Below are 27,638 nucleotides of genomic sequence, written 5' to 3'. Positions count from 1 at the left end.
CTCAAATTTCCCCCCCTACTTGATGCAATGGTCTTAGAACCAGGGCTGTACCTACAAGGTCTGGAATCAGATGATTCCTTTTTTTTTTTTTTTTGGATGCTCCTTTTTTATTGAAATACTTGATCTCTTTTTAAACAGTTGAACAGATAGGTTTACATATCCAAAATTGTTCCAAATATACAGAAATGTTTCTTTTTTTAATAATAAATTTATTTTTTATTGGTGTTCAATTTGCCAACATACAGAACAACACCCAGTGCTCATCCCATCAAGTGCCTCCCTCAGTGCCCGTCACCCATTCACCCCCACCCCCCACCCTCCTCCCCTTCCACCACCCCTAGTTCATTTCCCAGAGTTAGGAGTCTTTATATTCTGTCTCCCTTTCTGACATTTCCCACCCATTTCCTCTCCCTTCCCTTCTATTCCCTTTCACTGTTATTTATATTTCCCAAATGAATGAGAACGTATAATGTTTGTCCTTCTCCGATTGCTTTATTTCACTCAGCATAATACCCTCCAGTTCCATCCACGTTGAAGCAAATGGTGGGTATTTGTCATTTCTAATGGCTGAGTAATATTCCATTGTATACGTAAACCACATCTTCTTTATCCATTCATCTTTCGATGGACACCGAGGCTCCTTCCACAGTTTGGCTATTGTGGACATTGCTGCTATAAACATCGGGGTGCAGGTGTCCTGGCGTTTCATTGCATCTGTATCTTTGGGGTAAATCCCCAACAGTGCAATTGCTGGGTCGTAGGGCAGGTCTATTTTTAACTCTTTGAGGAACCTCCACACAGTTTTCCAGAGTGGCTGCACCATTTCACATTCCCACCAACAGTGTAAGAGGGTTCCCTTTTCTCCGCATCCTCTCCAACATTTGTGGTTTCCTGCCTTGTTAATTTCCCCCATTCTCACTGGTGTGAGGTGGTATCTCATTGTGGTTTTGATTTGTATTTCCCTGATGGCAAGTGATGCAGAGCATTTCCTCATGTGCGTGTTGGTCATGTCTATGTCTTCCTCTGTGAGATTTCTCTTCATGTCTTTTGCCCATTTCATGATTGGATTGTTTGTTTCTTTGGTGTTGAGTTTAATAAGTTCTTTATGGATCTTGGAAACTAGCCCTTTATCTGATACGTAATTTGCGAATATCTTCTCCCATTCTGTAGGTTGTCTTTTAGTTTTGTTGACTGTATCCTTTGCTGTGCAAAAGCTTCTTATCTTGATGAAGATACATCCACGAAGGCAAAAGAAACAAAAGCAAAAATGAACTATTGGAATCAGATGATTCCTAAGCAAAAAATGTAACTATGTTTTTAACATTTATTTCGGAATTCCTAAGGGCCTGTTGGTCAGGATGTGCCTTCATGTCATCTGGGAAAATTTGGGTTAGCAGTGAATGCAGCTATATTGCCTGATGCTAAACATAGCCCCCTCATTCTGTAACCTTATTCCACATGAACAGGAGTGGACCAAGGGGGAAGCACTTACTAGCATTGCTGCCTGCGATCTAGACCAGCACAGTGGCCAAACTTAGTGTGTCTTCCAACTATGGAAAAATTTGAAAGTAAATGGAGATAAGAGGGATGCCTGGGTGGCTCAGCGGTTTAGTGTCTGCCTTCGGCTCAAGGCATGATCCATGATCCCAGGATTCCAGGATCAAGTCCCACATTGGGCTCACTGCATGGAGCCTGCTTCTCCCTTTGCCTATGTCTCTGCCTCTCTGTGTGTCTTTCTTGAATAAATAAATAAAATATTTTAAAAAATAAAAGGAGAGAACAAACAATTGTAGATATGGCTAAAGGAAAGCATAAGTGGGTTATGTAATGAGGGAAATGCAGTGTTACATTAACACCTTGAAAGAAGCTCAGAGGGGATCCCTGGGTGGTTCAGCGGTTTAGCGCCTGCAGGACGTGATCCTGCAGTCCCGGGATCCAGTCCCACATCGGGCTCCCTGCGTGGAGCCTGCTTCTCCCTCTGCCTGTGTCTCTGCCTCTCTTTTTCTCTCTCCCTCTCTCTCTCTCTGTGTGTGTGTCTCTCATGAATAAATAAATAAAATCTTAAAAAAATAAAGAAGCTCAGAGCAAGAGATGATACCCAGACTTTCTTATTATCAACTTTCTAACTTTATTCCTTTCTATTCCATGACATGTAGGCCAAATCATTAGCTACTGCTCATGAATGAATGCTGTTATGAGTTGAGCTGTGTCCTTCCTAAAAAAGACACACTGTCATGCTAAACTCTAGTATCTCAGAACACAAAAGTAGTCAAGTAAAACCGAGGTCATTGGGATGGGCCCAAATCCAATATGGCTGATATCCTTATAAAAAGGGGAAATATGGGGGCACCCAGGTGGCTCAGCAGTTTAGCACCACCTGCAGCCCAGGGCGTGACCCTGGGGTCCCCGGATCGAGTCCCACATCGGGGTCCCTGCATGGAGCCTGCTTCTCCCTCTGCCTGGGTCTCTGCCTCCGTGTGTTTCTCTCTCTCTGTGTCTCTCATGAATAAATAAATGAAATCTTTAAAAAAAGGGGGGGGATTTGAACACAGGCACACATGGAGTGAAGGCTATGTGAAGAGGCATAGGGAGAAGAATGCCACCTACAAGCCCAGGAAATAGACCTGGAACATACCCTTCCCTACAGCCTGAACAAGGAACCAACCCTGCTAACAACTTGATTTCAAACCTCAAGATTCCAAAACTCTGAGATGATAATTTCCATTAATTAAGCCACCCAGTTTGTGGTATGTTGACATGGCAGCCCTAGAAAACTAATATAGGGGCACATGGATGGCTCAGTCGATTAAGTGTCTGCCTTCGGCTCAGGTCATGATCCTAAGACCCACATCAGGCTCTCTTCTGGTGGGGCCGGTAGGGTGGTGGTGGGGGAGCCTGCTTATCCCTCTTCCTCTGTCTGACACTCTCCTTGCTTGTGTTCCTTGCCCCACTCTGTCAAATAAATAAGTACAATCTTTTTTAAAAAAGAAAGCTAGGGCAGCCTGAGTGGCTCAGTGGTTTGGCACTGCCTTCAGCCCAGAGCCTGATCCTGGGAACCCGGGATCGAGTCCCACGTCGGGCTTCCTGCATGGAGTCTGCTTGTCCCTCTGCCAGTGTCTCTGCCTCTCTTTTTCTCTGTGTCTCCCATGAATAAATAAATAAAATCTTAAAAAAATAAAACTAATATAAATGCAAACCTATACCTCTGGCCATCCTTCTTTCCAGGAAAAGTGAACAATCAGTTGTACCATTTGAAGTTCTCTCGCATCAGGAGGAGTTCCCTTCCTTCCTTGGCCATTCCTGTAGAATGCAATTCTCTAGGAGTCTTCTTCTGACTTGTGCCAGATTTCTATGTGGAAACATTTCTAGTTAGGCTCAAATTTTCCATCTTCAGTAATCTGATCACAGGGCACTCCCAGTGAGACCAAGATACATGTTGAAAGAGAGGTGGTAATGCAAGAACAGTAGGTACACTGCCAGTCTAAACCATCTACTCCTGAAACATATTTATATTCTCTAGGCCTTGTCATGTATGATCTTATATTATAACTTCCACTTGAAGATGGAGAACTGCTACACATGAAACCAATTTTTTGGTTTGATGAATCAGCTAATATCTAGGAAGTTATGAGATCCTAGTTAGTTATAAGTCAGATCACATGTTTACTTAGTATTTCATAGGCAGGGGTTCAGTTTCTACCATGGCCCAAAAGCAAACCAGGAGCTGTGTTACTAAGTTGGGATCTCTAAAAAGCAGACTTTGAGATAGACTTAGAGTGTAGGGTGTTTCCTAAGGAGTTCTTTGGTATTAATACCTGTAGGACTGAGGTGATGGAGGCAAGATTCAGGAGACAGAGAAGTGGGGAGCTCTGAAGTTAAAATGTCCCTTCAGAGTTGTTCGTTTTAGATTGCATTAGCCAGGTCTTTCTACTTCCACCTTGACCAGTTATTGGATGTGGCTTACCGAAGGATGGGTGTGACAGCTGAAGGATAGCCACTATGGCTCCTGGCACCCCAAACAAGTCCTTCTTTGGAGGGGAAGCTGGGTGGTGTATCTCCATGTACTTACAGTCCACCTGCTGTGCCACTAAGATCCTCTTCATGTTTATTCGGGAGGTAACCCCTTGATGGTTCTGAGGGGCCTCTTCCTGGGTGGAAACTTAGAAGAGAAAGTTTAATGCAATGACCTACCGCCCCTACTACTGAAACAGGTTTCAGGGTTAAAACTAATCATCATTATCTCCCTCTGTACTGCCCATTTTAGGTTTCTTCTAACCCTCCATTACCATGCCTGCTGGTGTCACTAGCTTACCTGGTCGTGTAATCCAGACCTTCATCCCTGGTCATCTGAGCCCTGGTCATCATGTCCTTCTCAATCTGGAATTGTTGCATACATTCAATTACCAAAGTAACTAGGCAAATACGTACCATGAGGCACTCAAGTGGGTCCACTGGGTGCCAAATGTATATTTCCTTGCCCCCAATGTGTAATAGAAGCCCTATTTTCTCTGTCTGATCAGAGTCAAGTTGGTCACTTCTCTTCTTGTCTTGAACCCTGGTCACATGGAACCCAAAGATTGAGGCTACTGCTTTAGCTTATATTATGTTGGGGATCTTGCTATGTTCCCTGGTGGAATTTTTTCCCTTTAGAGACAAAGGCTTTTAATTCTGCAAAGCCCAGATTTCAGAAATGGGAAGCACAAATTCCCCAACTGGGTTGTTGGGAGCAATGGTAACTGAAGCCATTTCTGCCATATAAACAGGTTAGTGTTGGTCTGAATTGCTGGAAGGTTAGACATTTGGCTATAGAAGCAACTAGATAAGCCTTGTTAAGTAAGGCATAGACACGTTCATCTTTGCCACTGTGGCCTCTTTGTTCATGTGTCCATCATGCTAGTAGTGTTCTGGCTAATGAAGAGGCTGTCTAAAGTTAAGTGGAGGGGCACCTGGGTGGCTCAGCTGATTAAGCGGCTACCTTCAGCTCAGGTCATAATCTCAGAGTCCTGGGAGCAAGCCCACAGTAGGGCTCCTTGCTCTATTGGGAGTCTGCTTCTCCATCTCCATCTGTGCTCTCTCTCACTCTCACTCTTGCTCTCTTTCAAGTAAATAAACAAAATCTTTGAACAATAAAGTGAAATGGATATATAATTTTGTCTATTTCAGTGTTTAGTGACTCTTCTTGGTGAGATGCCCTTTGGTGGTCATTAAGTTAGTGCATATAGATTTCCACACGTTATGGTCACTCTCATATATCTATCAACGTGCCTCTAACCCAGAGCTCCTTACATTCAGCCTTCCAACTTTTCAGGATCCCAAAATTTTGTCCTTAACACCTTTATTCGATGAAAAGAAACCAGAGCTTTTTGTAAGGTAGTTGAAAACATGTCTGGATCAGCAATAAAAAAGAATAATTTTGTGATCTCTTGCCATGGCCAGAAGCAAGGATGCTTTCAATATAATGGGTTGGGTTAAAATTCCAAAGAGGTCAGTGTAAGGAGTTTCCTATCGGCCAAGTTGTGATAATTTAGTTAGTAAAAATGGACCAAAGATGTATACTTGATTAAAACAAATTAAGTCCATAAATACCATGGGTATATATGGATACTGAAAAAAAAATGATTTTCTCTTCAAATAGTTAGCATTACACTCAGTTTGATTTTTAGTTTATTGATCCTTTGGCCAATACTTCACCATACTGATTACTGCAACTATACAAGACATCTTGCAAATATGTATGTTTACTTGTCACTTGCCAATTCCTACAAAAAAATCTGGTTGGATTTTGATTGGAATTGCATCTCTGTAGAGATCAATTTGGTCGTAATAGACATCTCAATAATTTGGGGTCTTCCAATCTATGAATGTGGCATATTTCTCCACTTATTTAAATCTTCTCAACTTCTCTTTGCAATGTTTTATAATTTTCAACGTAGAAGTCTTACATATATTTGGTTAAATTTATTCCTATTTACTTTTTGATGCTATTGCAAATTATAGTTTTTTAATTTTATTTTTCATTTGTTGCAGTTATCTGGAAATACAATGGATTTTTATAAATCAACCTTAGATCCTCAACCTTGCTAAATCTACTCATTAGTCCCAGTAGTTTTCTTGTAGGTTCTTTAGGATTTTCAACATATGCAATTATGTCATCTGTAAATAAAGACAAATATTTTATGTATCTGTGTCTTTTATTTACTTTTCCTGCATACATTGACTAGACCCTTCTTTATAATGTTGAACAGAACAGTGATAACTTTCTGGCTTTGTCTCTAGTATTATGGGGAAGCATTCAATATTTCATCACTAAGTATTATGTTAGTAGGATTTTTATAGATATTCTTTACCACAATGAGGATGTTCCTATTCTCTAGAGTGTCGAAAATTTTCACAAAGTGCATTCTGAATTTTTCAAAGACTTTCTATGCATTTATTGAGATGATCACATAAATGTTCTCCTTTATGCTATTAATATGATGAATTATATTGATTGGGGGTTTTGGGGTTTTTAAAGACTTTATCAGAGAGAGAGAGAGGGTGAGCATGGGGGGTAAGGAGCAAAGGGAGAGGGAGAAGCAGACTCTTCACTGAGTAGGGAGCCTGACACAGGGCTCAGTCCCAGACCCCAAGATCATGACCTGAACTGAAGGCAGATGCTCAACCAACTCAGCCACCCAGGTGCCCCTGATATTTTGACTTAACACATACTAGGTTTATCATCGGGGGTTTTATTCAGTTTTGAGTAACATAAAATTCTCACAACATGACCCACAGATTAGCAAGGTGTTTATTTCTCTTTTGGAAGAGTCCAGAAACAGGCAATAGTGGGATACTATAGCCATTTAACAACCTACAAGGGGACCACAATTACTCATTTGTTTATATTGTTTTTGAACTATGTGCTCTCTACAGAAGTTACATTTTTCACAACGTGGAGAAAAGAGAATCAGAGGATTGGAAAAAGTCTCTAATCATGACATCTTGATACACCAATAAGAAAATGCCAGTTTGACTGTAGAAAATTCAAACAGCTGTGCACATCTAGCCACCAAAGTAGAACTATGAATGGCGAGCTCATGGAGATGCTTGTGGAAGCTGCCACCTTTGAGAGAACTGAAATTAAGTGCTTAGTGATTGGCTCGGGGCTGATATTCAACAAAGCCAATAGTTAGGAAGTCAAATTTGACGTTTGGAACTTCTGAACAGTTCTGTATCTGTCAATCTGCTGCTTGTACATTCTTTTGAGATTAATGGATTCACTTTGAATTCCAAATTTCATACAGGTTCCTCTTGTCCAATTCTAGCTTACAACCATATAGCAAAGAAGAGTCTGGAAAATGTGGTTCTAAGTCTCATATAACACAATCCAGCACAATCATCATTGCCCCCAGCTTTCATTCTCATGGTTGCAAAGGCTCTCCCTTCAACTCGAAGTGTTGTGTCCAACTTGCAGGAGCAAAGCACAAAAGGTGAAATTACCAAGTCTAATGAAACCATCCTTTTTGATAGCTTTTCACATTTTTTACTTACATCGACTATTTATTGACCAAAACAAATGGTTGTATGCTACATTAGCTACAAAAATTCTGCAGATCTCTCAATAGTAAAAATCAATAACTTATCTCAACTAGTACCAAAATCAATATGACAATGACCACATGCATTACATATAGGAATAGAAATTAATTAGAAAGAATAACAAAAATTTTCAAATACACTTACTTACATACTAAAAACACTTAAGTCGGGGCAGCCCAGGTGGCTCAGTGGTTTAGTGCCACCTTCAGTCCAGGGTGTGATCCTGGAGTCCGGGATTGAGTCCTGCATCAGGCTTCCTGCATGCAGCCTGTTACTCCCTCTGCCTGTGTCTCTGCCTCTGTGTGTGTGTGTGTGTGTCTCTCATGAATACATAAATAAATAAATATTTTTTAAAAATTTAAAAAATAAAAAAACTTAAGTCTAAGGAGACTTCACAATGGAAAAGATACCATATATTAGTGAACTATAAGGAAAATAACTTATCAGAAGTTGTATGATACACTTACAAGGAATTTGGAAGCAGCAGTTATATCACAAAGATTTATGTTAGAAAACACAAAGTTAGAAATTATGAGCTAGGAGTCACTTCAAAGATGAGACACTAATAAAACAATTCCATATTTATAACATTTTAAAGATTTTTCCTCCAATATGAATTTCCTTACATATAATAAAACATTAGATGCACCTGAAGCCTTTCCCACATTGATTATGTTTGTTGTGCTTTTCTCCAAGGTGACTTTTTACTAGTCTTTGAAGCATGAAGATAAACTAAAGGATTTTATGCATTCTTTACAGCCCTATATCCCAGTATGAGTTCTCACTAGCTGACTAAGAAATGAGAAAGACTTGAAAGCTTTTCGACATTCTTTAAATTTTTATGGTTTCTCCTCAATGTATAGCTTCTCAAATAAGCACTGAAGTGTTAGGAAATGCACTTTCCCACATTTCTTACACTAATATGCTTTCTCTCCGATGTGAATTTTCACAAGCCTTTGAAGGAATTAGATACAAGTTAAAACTTTCCTACACTCCAGATGTTAATACAAATTCTTGGCAGTATGAATTCTCATTATCTAAGCAATAAGAAGGCAGAAGTTACTGCATTTCATATATTCACAATATTTCTCTTCCAATGTGCAATATCACACATATAGTAAAATATGAAAAATGAAAGGATTTATCACATTATTTTACAATTATAAGGCCTCTCTCCAGTGCTTGTGGTTATTAAAAGGAAAGGAAAGGAGAAACTGTAGCCTTTCCCACATTTCTTACATGTATAGGACTCCTTTTTGATATGTTTTCCAACTTGTAGAGTAAGGTTTCAGAAATAAGTAAAGGTTTTCCCATATTCCTTATATTTGTAAGGCTTCACCTCAATGTGAATCTTACATCTACAGTAAGGGACATAGAAGAAATAAAGACTTTATCATACCCTTCTACAGTCAAAGGGGTATTTTCACTATGAGTTCTCACATGTGCCTAAAGGATGAAGGACAAATGAAGATTTTTCCACGATTTTTACATTTATTGTATGTAGCATTTTCCACATTTTTCTGAGAGATGAAAAAATGGAAGATTTTTTTCACATTATATGAAATAAGGCTTAGCTTCAGGAGTTTTACATATACAGCAATGGATGAAGAATGAATAATGGCTTTCCTACATTTTGTATATTATTTTCCAATGTGATTTTTTACATGAGTCCTACAATGCAAAGAACAGCTGAAGCGCTCTCTATAGTCCTTAGATTGATAGGGTTTGTGTCAGTGTGTGATCCTATGTATATTTTAACAAATGAATAATATTTTTTCACATCCACCAAATTCATAACATTTCTCTTCAGTATGAGTTCTTCCATGCACATTTAAATTTGAAATCTGGCTGAAGGTTTTCTCACAATGATTATCTTCATTATATTTCTCTCTAGTATGAAATATCTTCTACGTATTACATATTAAGGTATTTTTCAAATATTTTCCAATTTGATGCTATTCGTAGAGGTTTTTAACCATATGAATTCTTAAATATCTCTCCTATGTCTTAATGCTGATCTTCTGTGTCATGACAAAAAAAGACGAGGAAATTTTTCCACATTGTGGGTGAAGTGACATAATACTAATTTAAGGTAGACTCTGTTAATAAAGACTGTGTATTCTCATTCTTAGATGAAATAACCTCCCAAAATATTAAAGGTAAAAAGTCAATTTAGTATACTGAATGGAATACAAGAAAGTACAAAATTAAGCAAAAACAAACACACAGAAACCAAATCCAGTAAACAAGAGACAAAGGAATGAAAACAGATGATACAAAAAATTGCAGTAGAGGCACCTGGCTGACTCAGCTGGTGGAACATGTGATTCTTGATCTAGGGGCTGTTTGAGTCTCACCTTGGATATAGAGATTACTGAAAAATAAAACCTTTTAGGGCACCTGGGTGGCTCAGTCAGTTAAGCATCTGCTTTGACTCACGTTATGATCTCAGGGCCCTGAGACTGAGCTCCACATCAGGCTCTGTGCACAGCATGAAGTCTGCTTCTCCCTCTCCCTTCCCTCTGTGATCTTTCTGGCTCTCACTCTCTCTCAAATAAATAAAGTTTTTTTAAAAAATAAAATCTTTAAAAATTTTGCAATGGACACAATCATATAAATAATTATATAAAATATAAATGGAATGAACTCTTCAAGAGGCAGAAATGACAATACTGGATAAAAAAGCAAGATCCAACTCTCTAGTTTACATAAGATGTATTTATACAGACAAGATGAGAAAGTAAAAGGGGAAAAAAGATATTATATGAATCCTAAGCATAAGAAATATGGGGTGATTTTATTATTATCAGATTAACAGTATTACTGGAGACTAAAAGGGATGGTTCATAATACTTAGTGTCAATTCATCAAGAAGATAAAATAACCCTACCAATGTGCAAATATAATAACAGAGCTTCAAAATACATGAAGTTTTAAAAAGTGCCACACTTGAAGGGAGAAATAGATAAATTCACAATCATAATTTAAGAGTTTAACATTTTATCTCAGTAATTGATAGAACAAGTAGGATGCAGTGGTAAGAATAAAGAAAATGTGAGCAACATTATCAAGCAACTTGGTTTATTTATTTATAGAATACTACACACATATTTATTTCAAGTACACATGAGGAATTCATCAAGATAATTCATATGGGATCACAACAAAACCCAATAAATCTCAAAGGGTTGAAACTATACAGCATATGTTCCCAGACCAAAAGAGTTACTTTGAATATGAAAAATGTTGCATCTGGATATTTGGGAATGAAGCAACATGCTTCCAGTTAGCCAACAGGTCAAATCAGAAATCAAAAGGGATATCATAGATAAATTTAAATTGAATGGCAAAAAGATCACCATGTATCAAAATTCATGAAATGCAACCAGAATAACATAGAGAAGGAAATGTATAGCTTTATGTTATATATTTTAATCTATATAAAAAAAGTTTTAGCAACAATGATACAAAACTTCAGAGAAACTGGAAAAAGAAGAGAAAACTAAATCCAAAATAGTATAGAAAAATAAATAAAAATGTAAGAGTGGAAATCAATGAAACAGAAAACAAAAATAGGAAAATGACAAAGAAAAAAACTTTTTAATAAAGATTAATAAAATTGATACTGATAAAGCAATACTGATAGACAAAAAGGAGACAAAATGTATTTTACCAATATCCAGAATGAAAGGGGCATCACTACAGATCCTAAATAAATTGAAAAGATAATAAAGGAATATTATCAATAACTTCATGTCAATAAATTTAACATTGTAGATAAAATGGACAAATTGTTTTTTAAAAAACCTGTTATGAACTGACACAAAAACAAACAGGAAAATGGCATTGTAGCATATCTATTTAAACAATTTTTTGCAATTCAAAATTTTTCCACAAAGAAAATGTTAGCCACAGATGTCTTCTGTGGTAAATTCTATCAAATACATAAAGGAGAAATAATAAATATCTTACACAAACTCTTTCATAAAGGAAAGGAGAAAACAATTGCCAAATCATTTTATGAGACCAGTATAATCCTGAAACTAAACCTGTTAAGAGCATAATATGAAAAAATACATAGATCAATATCCTTCATGAATATAAACACAAAATTCTCAACAACATTACTAGCAAATTTGATCTACCAATAGATACCATATTTTTCACACAGCTGTATGCCACCTGGAAGAAAAACATAAACAATTTGCCTGGTTAATCATAGCCATAGAAATGCCATTCTGTTTCCAGTCTGCAAGACTCCAGTTTATTGGATATCCTTGGATATCTTTGTATTCTTCTGCTAATCCAGGTGCCCCAAGTTGTGTAAGTTCTTTATGTAGAATGGAGAGGGACTTGATTGAGATTTCAGTGCTCAGATTCCAACTGTGATCACATCACTAGTACTGCAATGGCCACCTGAACTTGCAAGTTGGAAACAACCAATAGGACCAGGACTATGGTTAAGCAAGTTAACCATAAGCTCAGAAGCATAATTAATGGGTCTTCTCAAAACTTAGTATTAAAGATAGATACTATTTAATGAAATATTCTAAAAAATCAAACTTAATAGAAAATCCATTGTGAACAAAATATCCAAATATTAAATAAAGAAGGGATCTAACACTATGCTTGCAAAACTTGGCCTCACCCTAATCCCTCACCCTGTCACATCCTGATGTCAACTTTATTGTTTCCTGATCTCACTGGGGGAAAAAAATGGCCATACCTACAGTAAAGTTCCCTCTCCTGGGATGCTCCTTCATGGACAAGAGGGCTAGCAAACATCTAGATCTGATAATGCTGGCATAGTTAAATTTACAAAAAAATTCCTTTAGTTTGCAAATATGATCTCTCCTAGAATATGTTATTAATGCCAAGTTTATTATATATGCTTATGCATTAAAGAAAAATATCTTTATGATGTGGAAAAACAATGTTATTCTGGTATATATCTGTGCATGCAGCATATCTCCACCATCTACTAAAGCTACTCCCTCCCACACACCTTCAAATGCACACATAAACAAACATGCACAGATACACAAACACTATGGGTGCAGCTGTGGAGTTCTAAAATTGCTTGAGGCATTACCGTTCATGTATCATGAAAGACAGTTATTGCTTTTTCATGGCTGTGGTGATAAATTGGAAGTAATGCTCTTTTCAAGGCATGACCAATCAATCCAAGGAAGACATAAATATTCATCCTTTAGAGATGACTTTAAATTGTACACTTTACCAATAAAATATTTGTGAAGTAATACAGGAAAGCAATAATGGATACTAACACATGAGGGTCTCTGAACCTGTTACAAAACACACATCTGTGCATATTGAGAAGGTGTTAGGAATTTCTAATCATTCTGCTAGGCATATTTTACCAAGACATGTAGATTGATGATATGGTTATTAAGACTTTCAGGACACATATTTGGGCAGTTTATTTTACTATGCAGAATTTTGACCCTGCTACTTCCCTGTCTGAGACAGAAAATGGTTCTAGATGACTTCATAAACATCATAGTCATTTTGTCAGGACACCACTCCTGCAGGTTACTTTTGGGTTACTCCTAGCCAGGAATATTCCTTTGAAGGTTCAGTTACTTGTGTATGCTTGTATTAGCCAAATTGCAAAATGACTGAATAAAGATACAAAATTAGCCACAGTAGATCAGAGTATTCATCTTATGATCACAAGTTGGCTGCTTCAACTTGAGGCTTATTCCCCAAAACCCATGCTAGTTATGAAAAAGAAAAATGGGCAAAAAAACCTGAGGAACATGTCACCTCACACCACCCCTTTGAAAAATATTTGCCTTAATTATACTCAAATTAAAGTCTTCTGCACCCTGAAGGAAACCATCAACAAAACAAAAAAGCCACCTACTAAATAGGAGAAATTTTTTGTAAATGATATATCCACTAAAGGGTTAATATGCAAAATACATAAAGAACTTACACAACTCAGGGCACCTGGGTGGCCCAGTCAGTTAAGCTTCTGACTCTTTTTTTTTTATTTATTTTTTATTGGTGTTCAATTTACTAACATACAGAATAACCCCCAGTGCCCGTCACCCATTCACTCCCACCCCCCGCCCTTCTCCCCTTCCACCAAAGCTTCTGACTCTTGGTTTCGGCTTGATCTCAGGTTGTGAGATTGCCCCATGGATCAGGTTCTTGAACTTGCTCACACTCTCAAAAAAAAAAAAAAAAAAAAAACCATACAACACCAAAAAACAAATAATTCAATTTAAAAATGGGCAGAGAAAAAAAAAAGAAAAAAATAAAAATAATAAAAATGGGCAGAGGACTTCAAAGATATTTTTTCGAAGAAGACATACAGATGTCCAACACACAAACGAAAAGAGGCTTGACATTACCAATCATCATGGAAATGCAAACCAAAACCACAACGAGATAACATTTTATGCCTCTCAGAATGGTTGGTATCAACAAGACAAGAAATGGCAAATGTTGGCAAGGATGTGAAGAAAAAGGAACTCTCCTGCACTATTGGTAGGAATGTAAATTGGGGCAACCACCGTGGAAAACAGTATGGTGCTTCCTCAAAAAATTAAAAATAGAAATATCATACAGAGGCGCCTGGGTGGCTCTATCAGGTAAGCATCTGACTTCAGCTCAGGTCATGATGTCAGGGTCCTGGGATCCAGCCCTGTGTGGGGCTCCACGATCAGCACAGAGTCTGCTTCTCCCTCTCCCTCTGCCTCCTCCCTACTTGTGCACATGCTCACTCTCTCTTCCTTTCTCTCAAGTATATAAATAAAATATTTAAAAAAGAAATACTATATAATCTAATAACTACACATTGGTTATTTACAAAAAAAACCCTCCTAAAAATACTAATCTGAAAAGATATATGACCTCTATATTTATTGCAGCATTATTTACAATAGCCAAGGTATGGAAGCAAACTAAAAGTCCATCAATAGCTGAATGAATAAAGATGTGTGTGTGTGTGTGTGTGTGTGTGTAATATATATATAGGAATTTTATTCAGCCATAAAAAAGAATGAGATCTCACCATTTGCAACAACATGGATGGACCTAAGGGTATTAAGGTAAGTGAAATAAGTCAGACAAATACCATATGATTTCACTTACAAGTAGCATCTAAAAAAAAACAACAACCCTGAACAAACAAACAAACAAACAAACAAAACCCTGAAACAAAAACAGATCCTTAAATACAGATAATAAACTGGTGTTTGCCAGAGGGGAGGGGTAGGAGGGATGGGAAGAATGGGTGAAGAAGAGTGGGAGATATGGGCTTCCAGTTATGGAATGTATGATTTGGGGGAATGAAAGGTATAGCATAGGAAATATGGTCAATGGTTTGGAATAGCACTGTGAGGTGAGAGATGGTAGCTATACTTGTGATGAGTAAAACATAATGTATAGAGTTGTTAAAACACTATGTTGCACACCTAAAACTAATGCAACATTGTGTATCAATTATATTTCAATTAAAAAAAAAGAAAAACGGAAAGAAAAAATTTCCATTAAGCACAATGCCCCAATTGTCCTTTTAAATCACTAGCAATAAATAGCTGAGTACTAGGACATTCCTACGTGTAAGAGATTATGGAAGCAAGAATATTTCGGCCTAGAGTAGGGGAAGGCAAAGACGAATGGGTTCAGAATGGCTTTTTTAGTAGCTATTTGTATTTGTTTCTTATCATTGATATAACAAATTGCCACAAACTTTGTGGCTTAAAAACACAAATTTATTATTTTATGGTTCTAGGGGTCAGAAGTCTAAAATGAGTCTTACTGGGCTACATTTAAGGTAGGGCTGTGTTCCTTTCTGGAGGCTCTAAAGGAGAACATATTTTTGCCTTTTCTAGCTTCTAGCGCCTGCCTGCATTCCTACACTGGAGGCTCCCTTCCATCTTCAAAGTCAGTAAAGGCTGGTGGAGTCTTTTGTAAAACATCACTATGATACTGACTCTTCTGCTTCCCACTATCATCTCTTATTAAGGGTTCTTATGATTATGTTGGACTCACCTGGATAATCTAGGGTAATCTATCTTAAGGTTAGCTGTCAACTTTATTTCTATCAGCAACTTGAATTCTTCTTTGATATATAACAAATGATAGAGTTCCAGATCTCAGGACACAGATACTTCGTGGGGCCCTTATTCTCTTTACCACAGTCCACCCTGTGGCTCCCAAAGATTCACATCCAAACAACATAAAAAATATATTCAAAATCCCCAAAGATCTCATCTCATTACAGTATCAACTCAGTCCATAATTTCATCTAAATTTCATCAACTCCAAAACTCAAAATTTCACCATCTGCATCATCTAAATCAGGTATGGGTGGGACCATAGATACTATACATCCTGAGCATAATTCCTCTCCATCTGTAGACCAGTGAAACTAAACAAATTATCTGTTCTCCAAACTGTATCATGATGGGACAGGCACAGGACAGTAATTAATAGCCATTCCTGTTCAAACAGAAAATAGAAAGTAGAAATAGTCAGATGCCCCCCAAAACACAGAAATCCATCCAGGAAAACTCTATCTCCTTTTAAGGCCTTGGTTTGGACCTCCATCCTCTGAGATCCAGGGTCTGTTTTGAGCCATCCTTTCTTTCTCATAGAGGGTAGTATGTTTTTTGGCCTAAGGAGTTTTTTCAATTATTGCTTTCTCATAGAATTGTGCAGTACAATAGGTTTCTCTTATATCATTCAAGCTGCTAATATTTCTAATGGCAAAACATTCTCAAGAACTGTTTGAGTCCCTTGTGTCTGTCACAGGGATTCTTTCTCCCAGATAATAGGCTACTTCACAGTTCTTGCCAGTATAATTTCATCTCTATTTCTGACTTCTGCTGGGATGGCTGGGATTTCCATGAATTGCATGCCTAATCTCTTTAAAGAACCTGCTATATAACTAAATACTCTTACCTTTTAATCCTTTCAAGGTGCTAGCAAAAGATTGTCCTGTGACCCCTTGGCTCTTGCTCTAGAGCATACTTTCCTAATTTGAGCCTCGTGAGAAAAGCCTGAAAAGGCTAAAAATTTAGCACATTACCCAGTTCTAGTTCCTTTTAAAAGCTTAACAGTTCTTCCCACCATCTATCTTATTCCTCTCACATTTTATTATAAGCAGCAGGAAGAAACTGGACTGCACCTCATTTCTTTCTGATCTCTTACCATTAGTGACTTTAACATCCATATTTCTACCATCTCTTCATAATTATTTGGGTATTCTTTTTTTTTCTTGAGAGAGAGAGAGAGAGGAGAGAGAGAGAGAGAGAGATGGAACACCAGTGCTGGAGAGTGAGGGGAGGGGGTGGGGGGTAGGGAGAGAGTCTTAAGCAGGTTCCTAGCTTAGCATGGAGCCAGATGTGGGGCTTGATCTCAGGACCCTGAGATCACAACCTGAGCCAAAATCAAGAGTTGGACAAAAAAAAAAAAAAAAAGAGTTGGACACTACTGAGCCACCCAGACACCACGATTTAGGTATCCCATATAGCAACATATATATTCTCCACGATGCTCCTTACTTCATTCTGAGACTTTGACAGCAGAGTTGTTAACATCCATATTTCTAGCATCATTCTGTCCAAAAAAATCTAGGATTTTTCCATCATGCTTTTCAAAATTCTTCCACCCTCTGCCTACCTTCTAGTTCCAAACAACTTCTATGATTTTAATTATTTGTTCCAGGTACCAAAACCTTTATTGTTCAGGGTTCAAACAGAGAAACAGAACCAGCAGAATTGAGAGATTTGTTGCAAGGAAATAACTTACCCAATTGTGGGAGCTGGCTAGGCAAGTCCAGTATCTGTAAGACAGGCAATTAAAGGACTGGCTGAAACTCTGGGGCATAAGCTGAAGCCTCTGCCCACAGGGAAAATTCATCTTAGGGAAAATTCATATCTGCCCTGAAGACTTCCACCTGATGAATCAGGCCAACACAGAACATCTGGGATATTCTCCTTATTTTCAGGTTGACTAATTAGCAACCTTAATTCCATCTGAACCTTAATTCCTCTTTACAATATAGCTTAATATTTAACAGGTTCCAGGAACTAGGATCCGGATATCTTTAGGGGGCCATAATTCTGCCTACCACACCATTTTATAGCATCTGCAAAATTAAGAGGCTCCTGGAGATAGAGGAGTCCTGAAAACAGAGCTGATTATTTCTTCAAATCATTCAACACCCTCACCAATATATTTTTAAGTAAGTTTTCTTTGATTAACTAATATTAATTATGCAATGTATTTTCTTTAAAATCCCCTAACAACAAGTACAATGTCATCATCCAAAGGCAACTAGATATTGGCATGTTGTGCCATCAAAAGATACTCTAGGCCTAGAACTTGGAAGTCACTTAAGAATTACTCTGCAATCACAGTACATAATTGCAAGCAATGCTTTTCCTGGCACTAAAGCTGTTAAAGTATAGAGGAACACCTTAAATGTAATCTGGGTATGAGTAAATCTGTCTAGCACTCTTATCAGGATCAGAATTTAAGTTACATGTAAGTGAGAACCCCTATGTTTTTCAACATTAATGAAAGAATGCATGATAGATATATTTTCATGATGTGACATATGTATTTCAGAGCAAAAATCTAATGCTTACAAGTGACTTTTTGAAATAAATAGCATAAAAATGTACAGTTGCTGCCTATTTATAAAACAAAAATCCAAAAAGAGCTTGGAAAAAGTGGACATGGGTAAATACAAATTGATTCCACTCGAAACACAAAAGGGGTTATGCAAAAGTCATAGGTGGGTTAATAACAAAACCTAAAAGACTTCCAGTAATTTAAAAATGAAGTGTGTAGTGCAGCCCCGGTGGCTCAGTGGTTTAGCGCCACCTTCAGCCCAGGGTGTGATCCTGGAGACCCTGGATTGAGTCCCACATCAGGCTCCCTGCATGGAGCCTGCTTCTGCCTCTGCCTGTGTCTCTCTCTCTCTCTCTCTCTCTCTCTCTCTGTGTGTCTCTCATGAATAAATAAACAAAATATTTTTTTAAAAATTAATTGTGTAGAAAGGAATCATTCTCTTTTTTAAGTAAACTCCATCATGGAGCCCAAAATGGGCTTTGAACTCATGACCTTGAGACCAAGACCTCAGATGAGATCAAGAGTCAGAGGCTTAACCAATTGAACCAACTCCAGAAATCAGACATTCTTAAGTAGTGTTACCGTTAAGAGTAAATTTACTACGTATAAACAGGGGGAAAGTACAATTAAAATTACTACTGGAAAAAAAAGAAAAAAAATTACTACTGGATTTTTTTTTTTTACTACTGTATTTTAAAAGGCAACAGAAAGGCCAAGGAGACAAAACTAATGGAAAAGGAAAAGAATAAGTTTCAAATACCTAAACTATTCCGGAAAGTTGGATTGGAAGGTTGGATTTCCCTCTGACTTCCTCCCAAGATCATGGCTTACAATATTGGGGAAAATCGGCTTCAAGAATTTGAACTCGCTGGTCCCAGTCCCTCCCGCCAGACACACCTCGTACCGGTAGCTCTGGGACAGGGTCCCCGCGCCGCTGACGTCCACCAGGTGGCCCGGAAAGTGGCCCTCGGGCACCGCGCAGCCACCCCCCGACGCCGCCCCGCTCCTCCTGCACAGCCGCACCGCCACGAACGCCAGCGCCGAGCACAGGAAGAGCGACGACACGGACGCCAAGGCGATGACCAGGTAGACGGTGAGCGGGTCGGCCCGGGCCTCGGCCGCCGCCACGTCCGGCAGCGGCAGGTAGGGCTGCGAGAAGCCGTCCACCAGCAGCACGTGCAGCGTGACGCTGGCCGACAGCGGCGGCTCGCCATTGTCCTTGACCAGCACCAGCAGCCTGTGCCTGACGGCGTCGCGCTCGCTCAGCAGCCGGGCCGTGCGCACCTCGCCGTTGTGCGCCCACACGCCGAACAGCCCGGGCTCCGTGGCCTTGAGCAGCTGGAACGACAGCCAGGCGTTCTGGCCCGAGTCGCCGTCCACCGCCACCACCTTGGTCACCAGGTAGCCCGCCTCGGCCGCCCGCGGCACCAGCTCGGTGCAGGGCGCAGAGCCGTTCTGCAGCGGGTACAGCACGAAGGGCGCGTTGTCGTTGTCGTCCAGCACCAGCACGCGCACCAGCGCCTGGCTGCTCAGCGCGGGCGAGCCGCGGTCGGCCGCGCCCACGCGGACCTCGAAGGCCTGCAGCGCCTCGTAGTCCAGGGACCTGAGCGCGAACAGCTGCCCGTTGTCCGCGTTGATGGACACCAGCGAGGCGAGCGGCAGGTGCGGGTCCCGGGGCGGCAGCAGCGAGTAGGTGACCTGGGCGTTGGCGCCCGCGTCTCTGTCGGTGGCGCTCACGGTGCCGATGTGCAGGGCGGGGCTGTTGTTCTCGCGGACGCGCAGGGTGTAGGTGGTCTGGCTGAAGGCGGGGGCGTTGTCGTTGACGTCGGAGACCGTCACGGTGATGTTGTGCTGGGTTTTCAGCCTGGGGGTCCCCAGGTCACTGACGGTGATGGTGATGTTGTACTCCGCCTGGCTCTCTCTGTCCAGCGCCCCATTTGTTACTAAGGTATAGAAATTCTCTTCTGATGGTTTCAGGAGGAAAGGGAGATCATCCTGGATGCAGCAAGTCATCTTTCCGTTGTCCCCAGAGTCTCGATCTCGAACTCTAAACAGGGCTACCTCTGTTTCTGGAGAATTTTCAGGAATGGGGCTGGTGAGTGATGAAATAGTTAGTTCTGGGAAGTTATCGTTAACATCCACCACCTCAATGGAGACAGAGCATCTTCCAGAAAGCCCTCCACCATCAGATGCTTCTATTTCCAGCTCATATGAAGATATTGTCTCAAAATCTAGTTTTTTAATCAGTCGAACTTCTCCTGAAAAGTTGTTTAGCTCAAAAGTTGTACTTATCTCCTGAGAACTATAAAAATAGGAGTAGGATATCTCCCCATTTGTCCCAGTGTCTAAATCTCTAGCAGAGACCTTGACAACTAGCATGCCCACAGGGCTGTTCTCTGGAACTTGAACCTGGTAGAGTTTCTGTACAAACTCAGGGGCATTGTCATTGACGTCCAAGACCAAGATGCGAACCTGAGCAGCACCAGACCGGGGTGGAGAGCCGCCATCCAGCGCTGTGAGAGTTACTCTGAGCTCAGCCTGCTCCTCCCGATCCAGCTCTTTGACTAGTACCAGTTCTGGGTATTTCCTACCATCCCCTCTGGTGCGGGTAGAAACACGGAAATGAGAGTTGGGACTGATGCTGTAATTTTGGATGTTGTTGTTGCCCACGTCCAAGTCCTGGGCTTTTTTCAAAGCAAACACAGTCCCAGGAGGGCTTGTCTCCAGGATTTTCAGAGTCATTTCTCTTTCAGGAAATTCGGGAGAATGATCATTTATATCTCTCACCAGTAGCTCAGCCCGAAATACTCCCAATGGGTTTTTCAGTAACACTTGGAAATGCATTACACATGGATCTGTAGAGCCGCACATCTCCTCCCGATCCAGTTTCTCACTTAATACCAACTCCCCGGTCTGCAGATCAAGCTGCAAGCCGGGTTCGTTATCCTCAGAGACCACCCGGGCTCCCCGCGCTGCCAGCTCCCCTACTCCCAGTCCCAGGTCCTTGGCCAGGTTGGCCACAAATGAGCCACTCTCTGTTTCCTCCATCACGGAATAGCGACGGGATTCCCAGCCTGCCAGAGCCTCTCCCAACAGGAGAAAGAGAATCAGGACTTGCCTTTGTTCAGGAAAGCACTCCCCTCCGGCCTCCATCTTTACATCCACAAACGCCTTTCCAAAAACAGGGCTCACCTCTACCTTGGGAACAGTGAAGGATCTCGGTTGGTAACTATCCGGAAATGCTGATGAGTATCGTGACGTACTGGTCCTGAACTCTGCGTACAAGCTTTTGTCTTCGGCTATAGATGGGAAGTAGAGTTCACAGCAGTTCCCGGGCTGCCTTTTTTTTTTTTTTTAAGCCTTAGCCTGCAGCGCCACCATGCGTTGTCTTCCAAAAGAATCGCTACAATTGTCTTTTCTCTGATCCAGCCAGCAATTGGGAGTTTGGAAATGGTTTGAAGGAGGTAATATTATCAGAAAACCATGTAATTATAATTATTCATTCTTTCACTCAAAGAAGTGTTATTGTTATTTACATATTAAGTTCTGAAATAGATCACTAAACAACCCAAATATAATCCCTACTTTATACAAACTGTAGTCTGGGTGAAGTGCTCCAAAAGTTGAGAAGTGTAAGAAGACAATAGTAATAAATCATGTTGTAAAAACAACAGTATATACTTAAGTGATTTCTTAAAATTCTCTCAGCAAGAAAGTGAATTCCTCTAGATTTTCTTTCAAATTCTAGGCAGTGTATGTGACAGAATGATGGTTCCCGTTGGTTGAATCACAACGAAGAAAAAGCTACCAGTTAAATCCTAGTTTATGATATCACTTCCACATAAGGTCAGGGAATTATGATTTTGTAAAACTTCCAAACAATGGTAAAATGCATATGAAGGCACTTTCTATATCTCTAACCCTACTTTTCCTCCTTAGCATTTATCTGATATGGCATACATGTACATACTTAATTTTTTCTTTTTTAAAATATTTTATTTATTGTTGATGACAGACACACAGAGAGAGAGGCAGAGACGCGGGTAGAGGGAGAAGCAGGCTCCATGCAGGGAGCCCAACATGGGACTCGATCCTGAGTCTCCAGGATCACACCCTGGGCTGAAGGCAGCACTAAACCACTGGGCCACCGGGGCTGCCCTAATTTCTTCTTTTCTGTGTCATTCTTGGGCTTGAGATCTTTGTTCTATTAATGTCCACATGTCCAACATCTGGAACATACAGTAGATGCTCAACAACTATTTGTTTAATAGCTCAATCAATAAAGCACAGTTAATTTTAAAATTCTGATAGATGGATTCTTTTCCTAAGAAGATCCTAGTTCATTATATGAGCTGGATAAACAAGACACCATGTTCCCAAATAGCCATTTTCTGCATTCTTTAGAAAAGTAATTTGCAATACTTCAGAATGATCTAAATATTTTTCATTAAATGGCAAAATACTCTGGCATCCCCTATGCAATGGAATAGATTCTAAAAAACAAAACCCAGAACATAGCGACCAGGCTATAAAGATCCTACAAATAAGGTACATCTCTTAACTCTGGGAAATGAACTAGGGGTGGTGGAAGGGGAGGTGGGCGGGGGTGGGGTGGGGGTGACTGGGTGGCGGGCACTGAGGTGGGCACTTGACGGGATGAGCACTGGGTGTTATTCTGTATGTTGGCAAATTGAACACCAATAAAAAATAAATTTATTATTAAAAAAAAAGGTACATTTCTTTTATTTTTTAAAAAGATTTATTTATTTTTGATAGACATGCTGAGAGAGAGAGAGAGAGAGAGAGGCAGAGACACAGGCAGAGGGAGAAGCAGGCTCCATGCCTGGAGTCCGATGCGGGTCTCAATCCCGGGACTCCAGGATCGCACCCTGGGCCAAAGGCAGGCGCCAAACCGCTGAGCCACCCAGGGATCCCCGGGTACATCTCTTTTAGAACACATTTTATATTGTCAATGTTATTTCACACTAATGCTATTATGACACTAATAATATTCAAAATTTTCTTACATAGTAGAATTTTCAAAGAATTTCCATAAGACACTAAAGAAGCTGTAAAATTTTAAAATCACCATCAATTCTTCTCAAAATCACATATTTTAATAAAAGCTTGTGCTTGTCCCTTACAGACTACTGATATTCCACAAACTTTTGATCCCAAATAATTATACTAACATTAAAACCCCAATTTAAAAAATTCGTGGGATGCCTGGATGGCTCAGCAGTTGAGTGTGTGTCTGCCTTTGGCTTGGGATATGATCCTGGAGTCCCAGGATCAACTCCCACTTAGGGATCTTTGCGTGGAGCCTGCTTCTCCCTCTGCCTGTGCCTCTCTCTCTCTCTCTCTCTTTCTCTCTCATGAATAAATAAATAAAATCTTTTTTAAAGATATCCAATGAGTAAAATTCAATCCATGCAAGACTAAACATGCATTTGATAAGGGAAAATTCTATTTAGCTAACATAATTAAAGGGAAATTTCTTAAAAGCGCACACATTTGTTTCCAAAAATCCAAGGAAGAAAGCTGACTTGGGAAAATCTATAATGTTACTTTTTAGGCATCTCCTTTCTTCTTGGACTCTATGTGGACTGATTTCTCTTTTTTCTTTCATTGTATTTAGCCAACATGATATCATTTTCTTGTTAAGTTCCTAACAAACTATTTTAGATCTGATTTCTAAAGCCATTTTTAATAATAAATTTATTTTTTATTGGTGTTCAATTTGCCAACATACAGAATAACACCCAGTGCTCATCCCGCAAGTGCCCCCCTCAGTGCCCGTCACCCATTCCCCCCACCCCACGCCCTCCTCCCTTTCCATCACCCCTAGTTTGTTTCCCAGAGTTAGGAGTCTTCATGTTCTGTCTCCCTTTCTGATATTTCCCACACATTTCTTCTCCCTTCCCTTATATTCCCTTTCACTTTTATATTCCCCAAATGAATGAGAACATATAATGTTTGTCCTTCTCCAACTGACTTACTTCACTCAGCATAATACCCTCCAGTTCCATCCACGTTGAAGCAAATGGTGGGTATTTGTCATTTCTAATGGCTGAGTAATATTCCATTGTATACATAGACCACAGCTTCTTTATCCATTCATCTTTCGATGGACACTGAGTAAAGCCATTTTTTTTAAACAAGAGATTTGCTCAGCATGGATTAGCAATACCACCTTTGATGACTGTCTGAAAACAGAGGAAAATGAATCAAATAAAATGAACATGGAAGCAACAGTACATATCTACTGAAGAGAGAAGATTCCTGAAAATTATGGGTATGCTAGACAAGACATTATAGGGATCTATCATTTAAAAATCTTGAAATAATGTAATAATTTTTTGATAATAGTCATAGATTGATATACTGAAGTCAGATATAGAGGAAAAGCCCTTACATATGGAAGAAATTATAGCCTTTCTAGAGGAAAAGCCTTTACATATGGAAGAAATTATAGCCTTTCTACTTACTACTAGTGTGAAAAATGCAATTTTTGCAGACATTTCTCCACTTAATTTAAGACAGGCTTAATATCAGATGAAACAGAAGCTATATACTAATATTCATTTTATTAATATTATGATGCTAATATTAATATTAATATTATGATGCCGAACCACAACATCAAAGACTTAGAGTTTCCATATAATAATCAAATAAAGGGTGGTGCTGGTGTCATCTTCAAATCAACAGTGCTTGATAATGAAAAGTTGACAAATACAACACATGTTCACTTTTCAGTAATGCAATAAAGTTGAAAATTCTTTGTCTCCATCAAAATACAAATGATAAAAAGAGTAAAGAGTAAATTCTATATGGACCAAAACCAGTAAGGGGGACCTATCAAAATTAGAAGGAACTAACCTTCATCCAAATTCCTAATTGAATCAGAAACTATTTACAAAATTTAGGTTTTCCTCCACGTCATTCACAGACCTCTGTTAGATGAAGACAACAGACGTCAAGAACTTAAATTCCCTGGTCCCAGATTCTTCTCTGATACACCTCGTACTGGTAGCTCTGGGACAGGGTCCCCGCGCCGCTGACGTCCACCAGGTGGCCCGGAAAGTGGCCCTCGGGCACCGCGCAGCCACCCCCCGACGCCGCCCCGCTCCTCCTGCACAGCCGCACCGCCACGAACGCCAGCGCCGAGCACAGGAAGAGCGACGACACGGACGCCAAGGCGATGACCAGGTAGACGGTGAGCGGGTCGGCCCGGGCCTCGGCCGCCGCCACGTCCGGCAGCGGCAGGTAGGGCTGCGAGAAGCCGTCCACCAGCAGCACGTGCAGCGTGACGCTGGCCGACAGCGGCGGCTCGCCATTGTCCTTGACCAGCACCAGCAGCCTGTGCCTGACGGCGTCGCGCTCGCTCAGCAGCCGGGCCGTGCGCACCTCGCCGTTGTGCGCCCACACGCCGAACAGCCCGGGCTCCGTGGCCTTGAGCAGCTGGAACGACAGCCAGGCGTTCTGGCCCGAGTCGCCGTCCACCGCCACCACCTTGGTCACCAGGTAGCCCGCCTCGGCCGCCCGCGGCACCAGCTCGGTGCAGGGCGCAGAGCCGTTCTGCAGCGGGTACAGCACGAAGGGCGCGTTGTCGTTGTCGTCCAGCACCAGCACGCGCACCAGCGCCTGGCTGCTCAGCGCGGGCGAGCCGCGGTCGGCCGCGCCCACGCGGACCTCGAAGGCCTGCAGCGCCTCGTAGTCCAGGGACCTGAGCGCGAACAGCTGCCCGTTGTCCGCGTTGATGGACACCAGCGAGGCGAGCGGCAGGTGCGGGTCCCGGGGCGGCAGCAGCGAGTAGGTGACCTGGGCGTTGGCGCCCGCGTCTCTGTCGGTGGCGCTCACGGTGCCGATGTGCAGGGCGGGGCTGTTGTTCTCGCGGACGCGCAGGGTGTAGGTGGTCTGGCTGAAGGCGGGGGCGTTGTCGTTGACGTCGGAGACCGTCACGGTGATGTTGTGCTGGGTTTTCAGCCTGGGGGTCCCCAGGTCACTGACGGTGATGGTGATGTTGTACTCCGCCTGGCTCTCTCTGTCCAGCGCTCCTTCTGTTACTAGCTTGTAGAAATTCTCAAGGGAAGGTTTTAGAGTGAACGGAACATCTTCCTGGATGGAGCAAACCATCCTCCCATTTTCCCCGGAGTCTCGGTCTTGAATACTGAAAAGAGCTATGGTGGTCTCAGGGGAATTTTCTGGGATCGAGCTTGTAAGTGAAGCCATAGTCAGTTCTGGGGTGTTGTCATTTATATCCACCACCTCTATTATGACAGTGCATTTGCCAGAAAGACCTGCTCCATCAGAGGCCTTAATATCCAGCTCATATGACATAATTTTTTCAAAATCTAGTTCCCTAATTATTTTAATTTCTCCTGTGAGTTCATTAAGTGCAAATGTCCTACTAATCTCTTCATCGCCATAAAAAAATGAATAAAATACTTTGCCATTTGTTCCTGTGTCTAAATCTCTAGCTGAAACAGTTACAATAAGAGATCCCAGGGGACTGTTTTCCGGGATCTGGGCACGATAGAGTGGCTGCACAAACTCAGGGGCATTGTCATTGATGTCCAGGACATCAATGAGGACCAAGGCAGTCCCAGTTTTGGGAGGAACTCCACCATCTACTGCCAGGAGAGTTAACCTAAGTTCAGTCTGCTCCTCTCGATCTAGGGCTTTGTCCAAAACCAGTTCCGGATATTTTCTGCCTTCACCGCTATTGCGCGTAAGAACGTGGAAGTGGGAGTTGGGATAAATGGTGTAGTTTTGAATGTTATTGATGCCTACATCCAAATCTTGTGCGTTTTTCAGGGGAAACACAGTCCCTGGAAGAGTATTTTCCATGATTTTCAAAATCATTTCTGATTCTGGGAACACAGGGGAATTGTCATTTATGTCACTGAGCAAAAGCTTATACCTATATACCTCCAAAGGTTCTTCCAGTAACACTTGGAATTGCAGTACACAGGGCTCAGTGGAGCCACACAGTTCCTCCCGATCCAGTTTCTCATTTATTTGCAAATCTCCAGTCTGAAGGTTCAGCTGAAAATGTTTTTTGTCATCGTTAAAAATGATCCGAGCCCTCCGCCAAGAGAGCTCTTTTACCCCTAGCCCTATGTCTTTTGCTAGATTGGCCACAAAAGAACCACTCTCTGTTTCTTCTGCAATACGATAATCTTCCTGCTCTGCGCAACTATGAGCCAGCAAAACAAAGAGAAGAACTTGCCTTAGTCTAGGAAAGCGCTCCTCTTCAGCCTCCATTTCTACGCGAAAAAATCTTTAGAATCCAAGTGCCCGTTTGGTCTTTAGGCAGTCCGCTCTGGGAATCAATCCCTGCCGCAAGGCAACTCCGTAAAGAATTATCTTCTCTTAGAAGTGCGTGTGACTGCCCGAACGCTAACCATCCGCAGGTCTGTTTTTCGCAGCCTTAGCTTATA

The 27,638-nt window shown here is 40.9% G+C and overlaps 1 protein-coding gene across 8 annotated transcripts; it reads right to left on the bottom strand.

The window, feature by feature from the left end:
- Positions 1–971: 971 nt before the first annotated feature.
- Positions 972–27,581, bottom strand: LOC140633523 (protocadherin beta-15-like). 8 transcript variants are annotated; one of them, XM_072826191.1, is made up of 5 exons: positions 25,216–27,581; positions 4,313–4,377; positions 4,070–4,159; positions 3,204–3,349; positions 972–1,222 (listed from the first exon to the last, which is right to left on the bottom strand). In XM_072826191.1, exons 1-4 carry the CDS (start codon positions 27,460–27,462, stop codon positions 3,268–3,270), a joined length of 2,484 nt encoding a protein of 827 aa, XP_072682292.1. In that variant the 5' UTR covers positions 27,463–27,581; the 3' UTR covers positions 972–1,222; positions 3,204–3,267. The 8 variants fall into 8 exon arrangements, with proteins under 8 accessions (XP_072682292.1, XP_072682293.1, XP_072682300.1 ...); XM_072826192.1 differs by lacking the exon at positions 972–1,222 and having other exon boundaries at positions 3,238–4,159; XM_072826199.1 differs by lacking the exons at positions 972–1,222; positions 3,204–3,349; positions 4,070–4,159 and adding an exon at positions 17,365–17,398 and having other exon boundaries at positions 4,358–4,377; positions 25,216–27,579.
- Positions 27,582–27,638: the final 57 nt, after the last annotated feature.

Source organism: Canis lupus, chromosome 5 (genome assembly GCF_048164855.1).
Source record: "Canis lupus baileyi chromosome 5, mCanLup2.hap1, whole genome shotgun sequence".
NCBI classification, from domain to species: domain Eukaryota; kingdom Metazoa; phylum Chordata; class Mammalia; order Carnivora; family Canidae; genus Canis; species Canis lupus.
The sequence above is the reverse complement of the archived record's forward strand: the minus strand, read 5'-3'. Positions and strand labels throughout refer to the sequence as shown.

Coding starts and splice junctions, on each gene's coding strand:
- LOC140633523 (XM_072826191.1), bottom strand. CDS start 27,462: ATGGAGGCTGAAGAGGAGCGCTTTCCTAGACTAAGGCAAGTTCTTCTC. Junction 4,160..4,312: donor GGTCTGGATTACACGACCAG/GTAAGCTAGTGA, acceptor TTCTCTTCTAAG/TTTCCACCCAGGAAGAGGCC. Junction 3,350..4,069: donor AGTGGCACAGCAGGTGGACT/GTAAGTACATGG, acceptor GTTTCCACATAG/AAATCTGGCACAAGTCAGAA.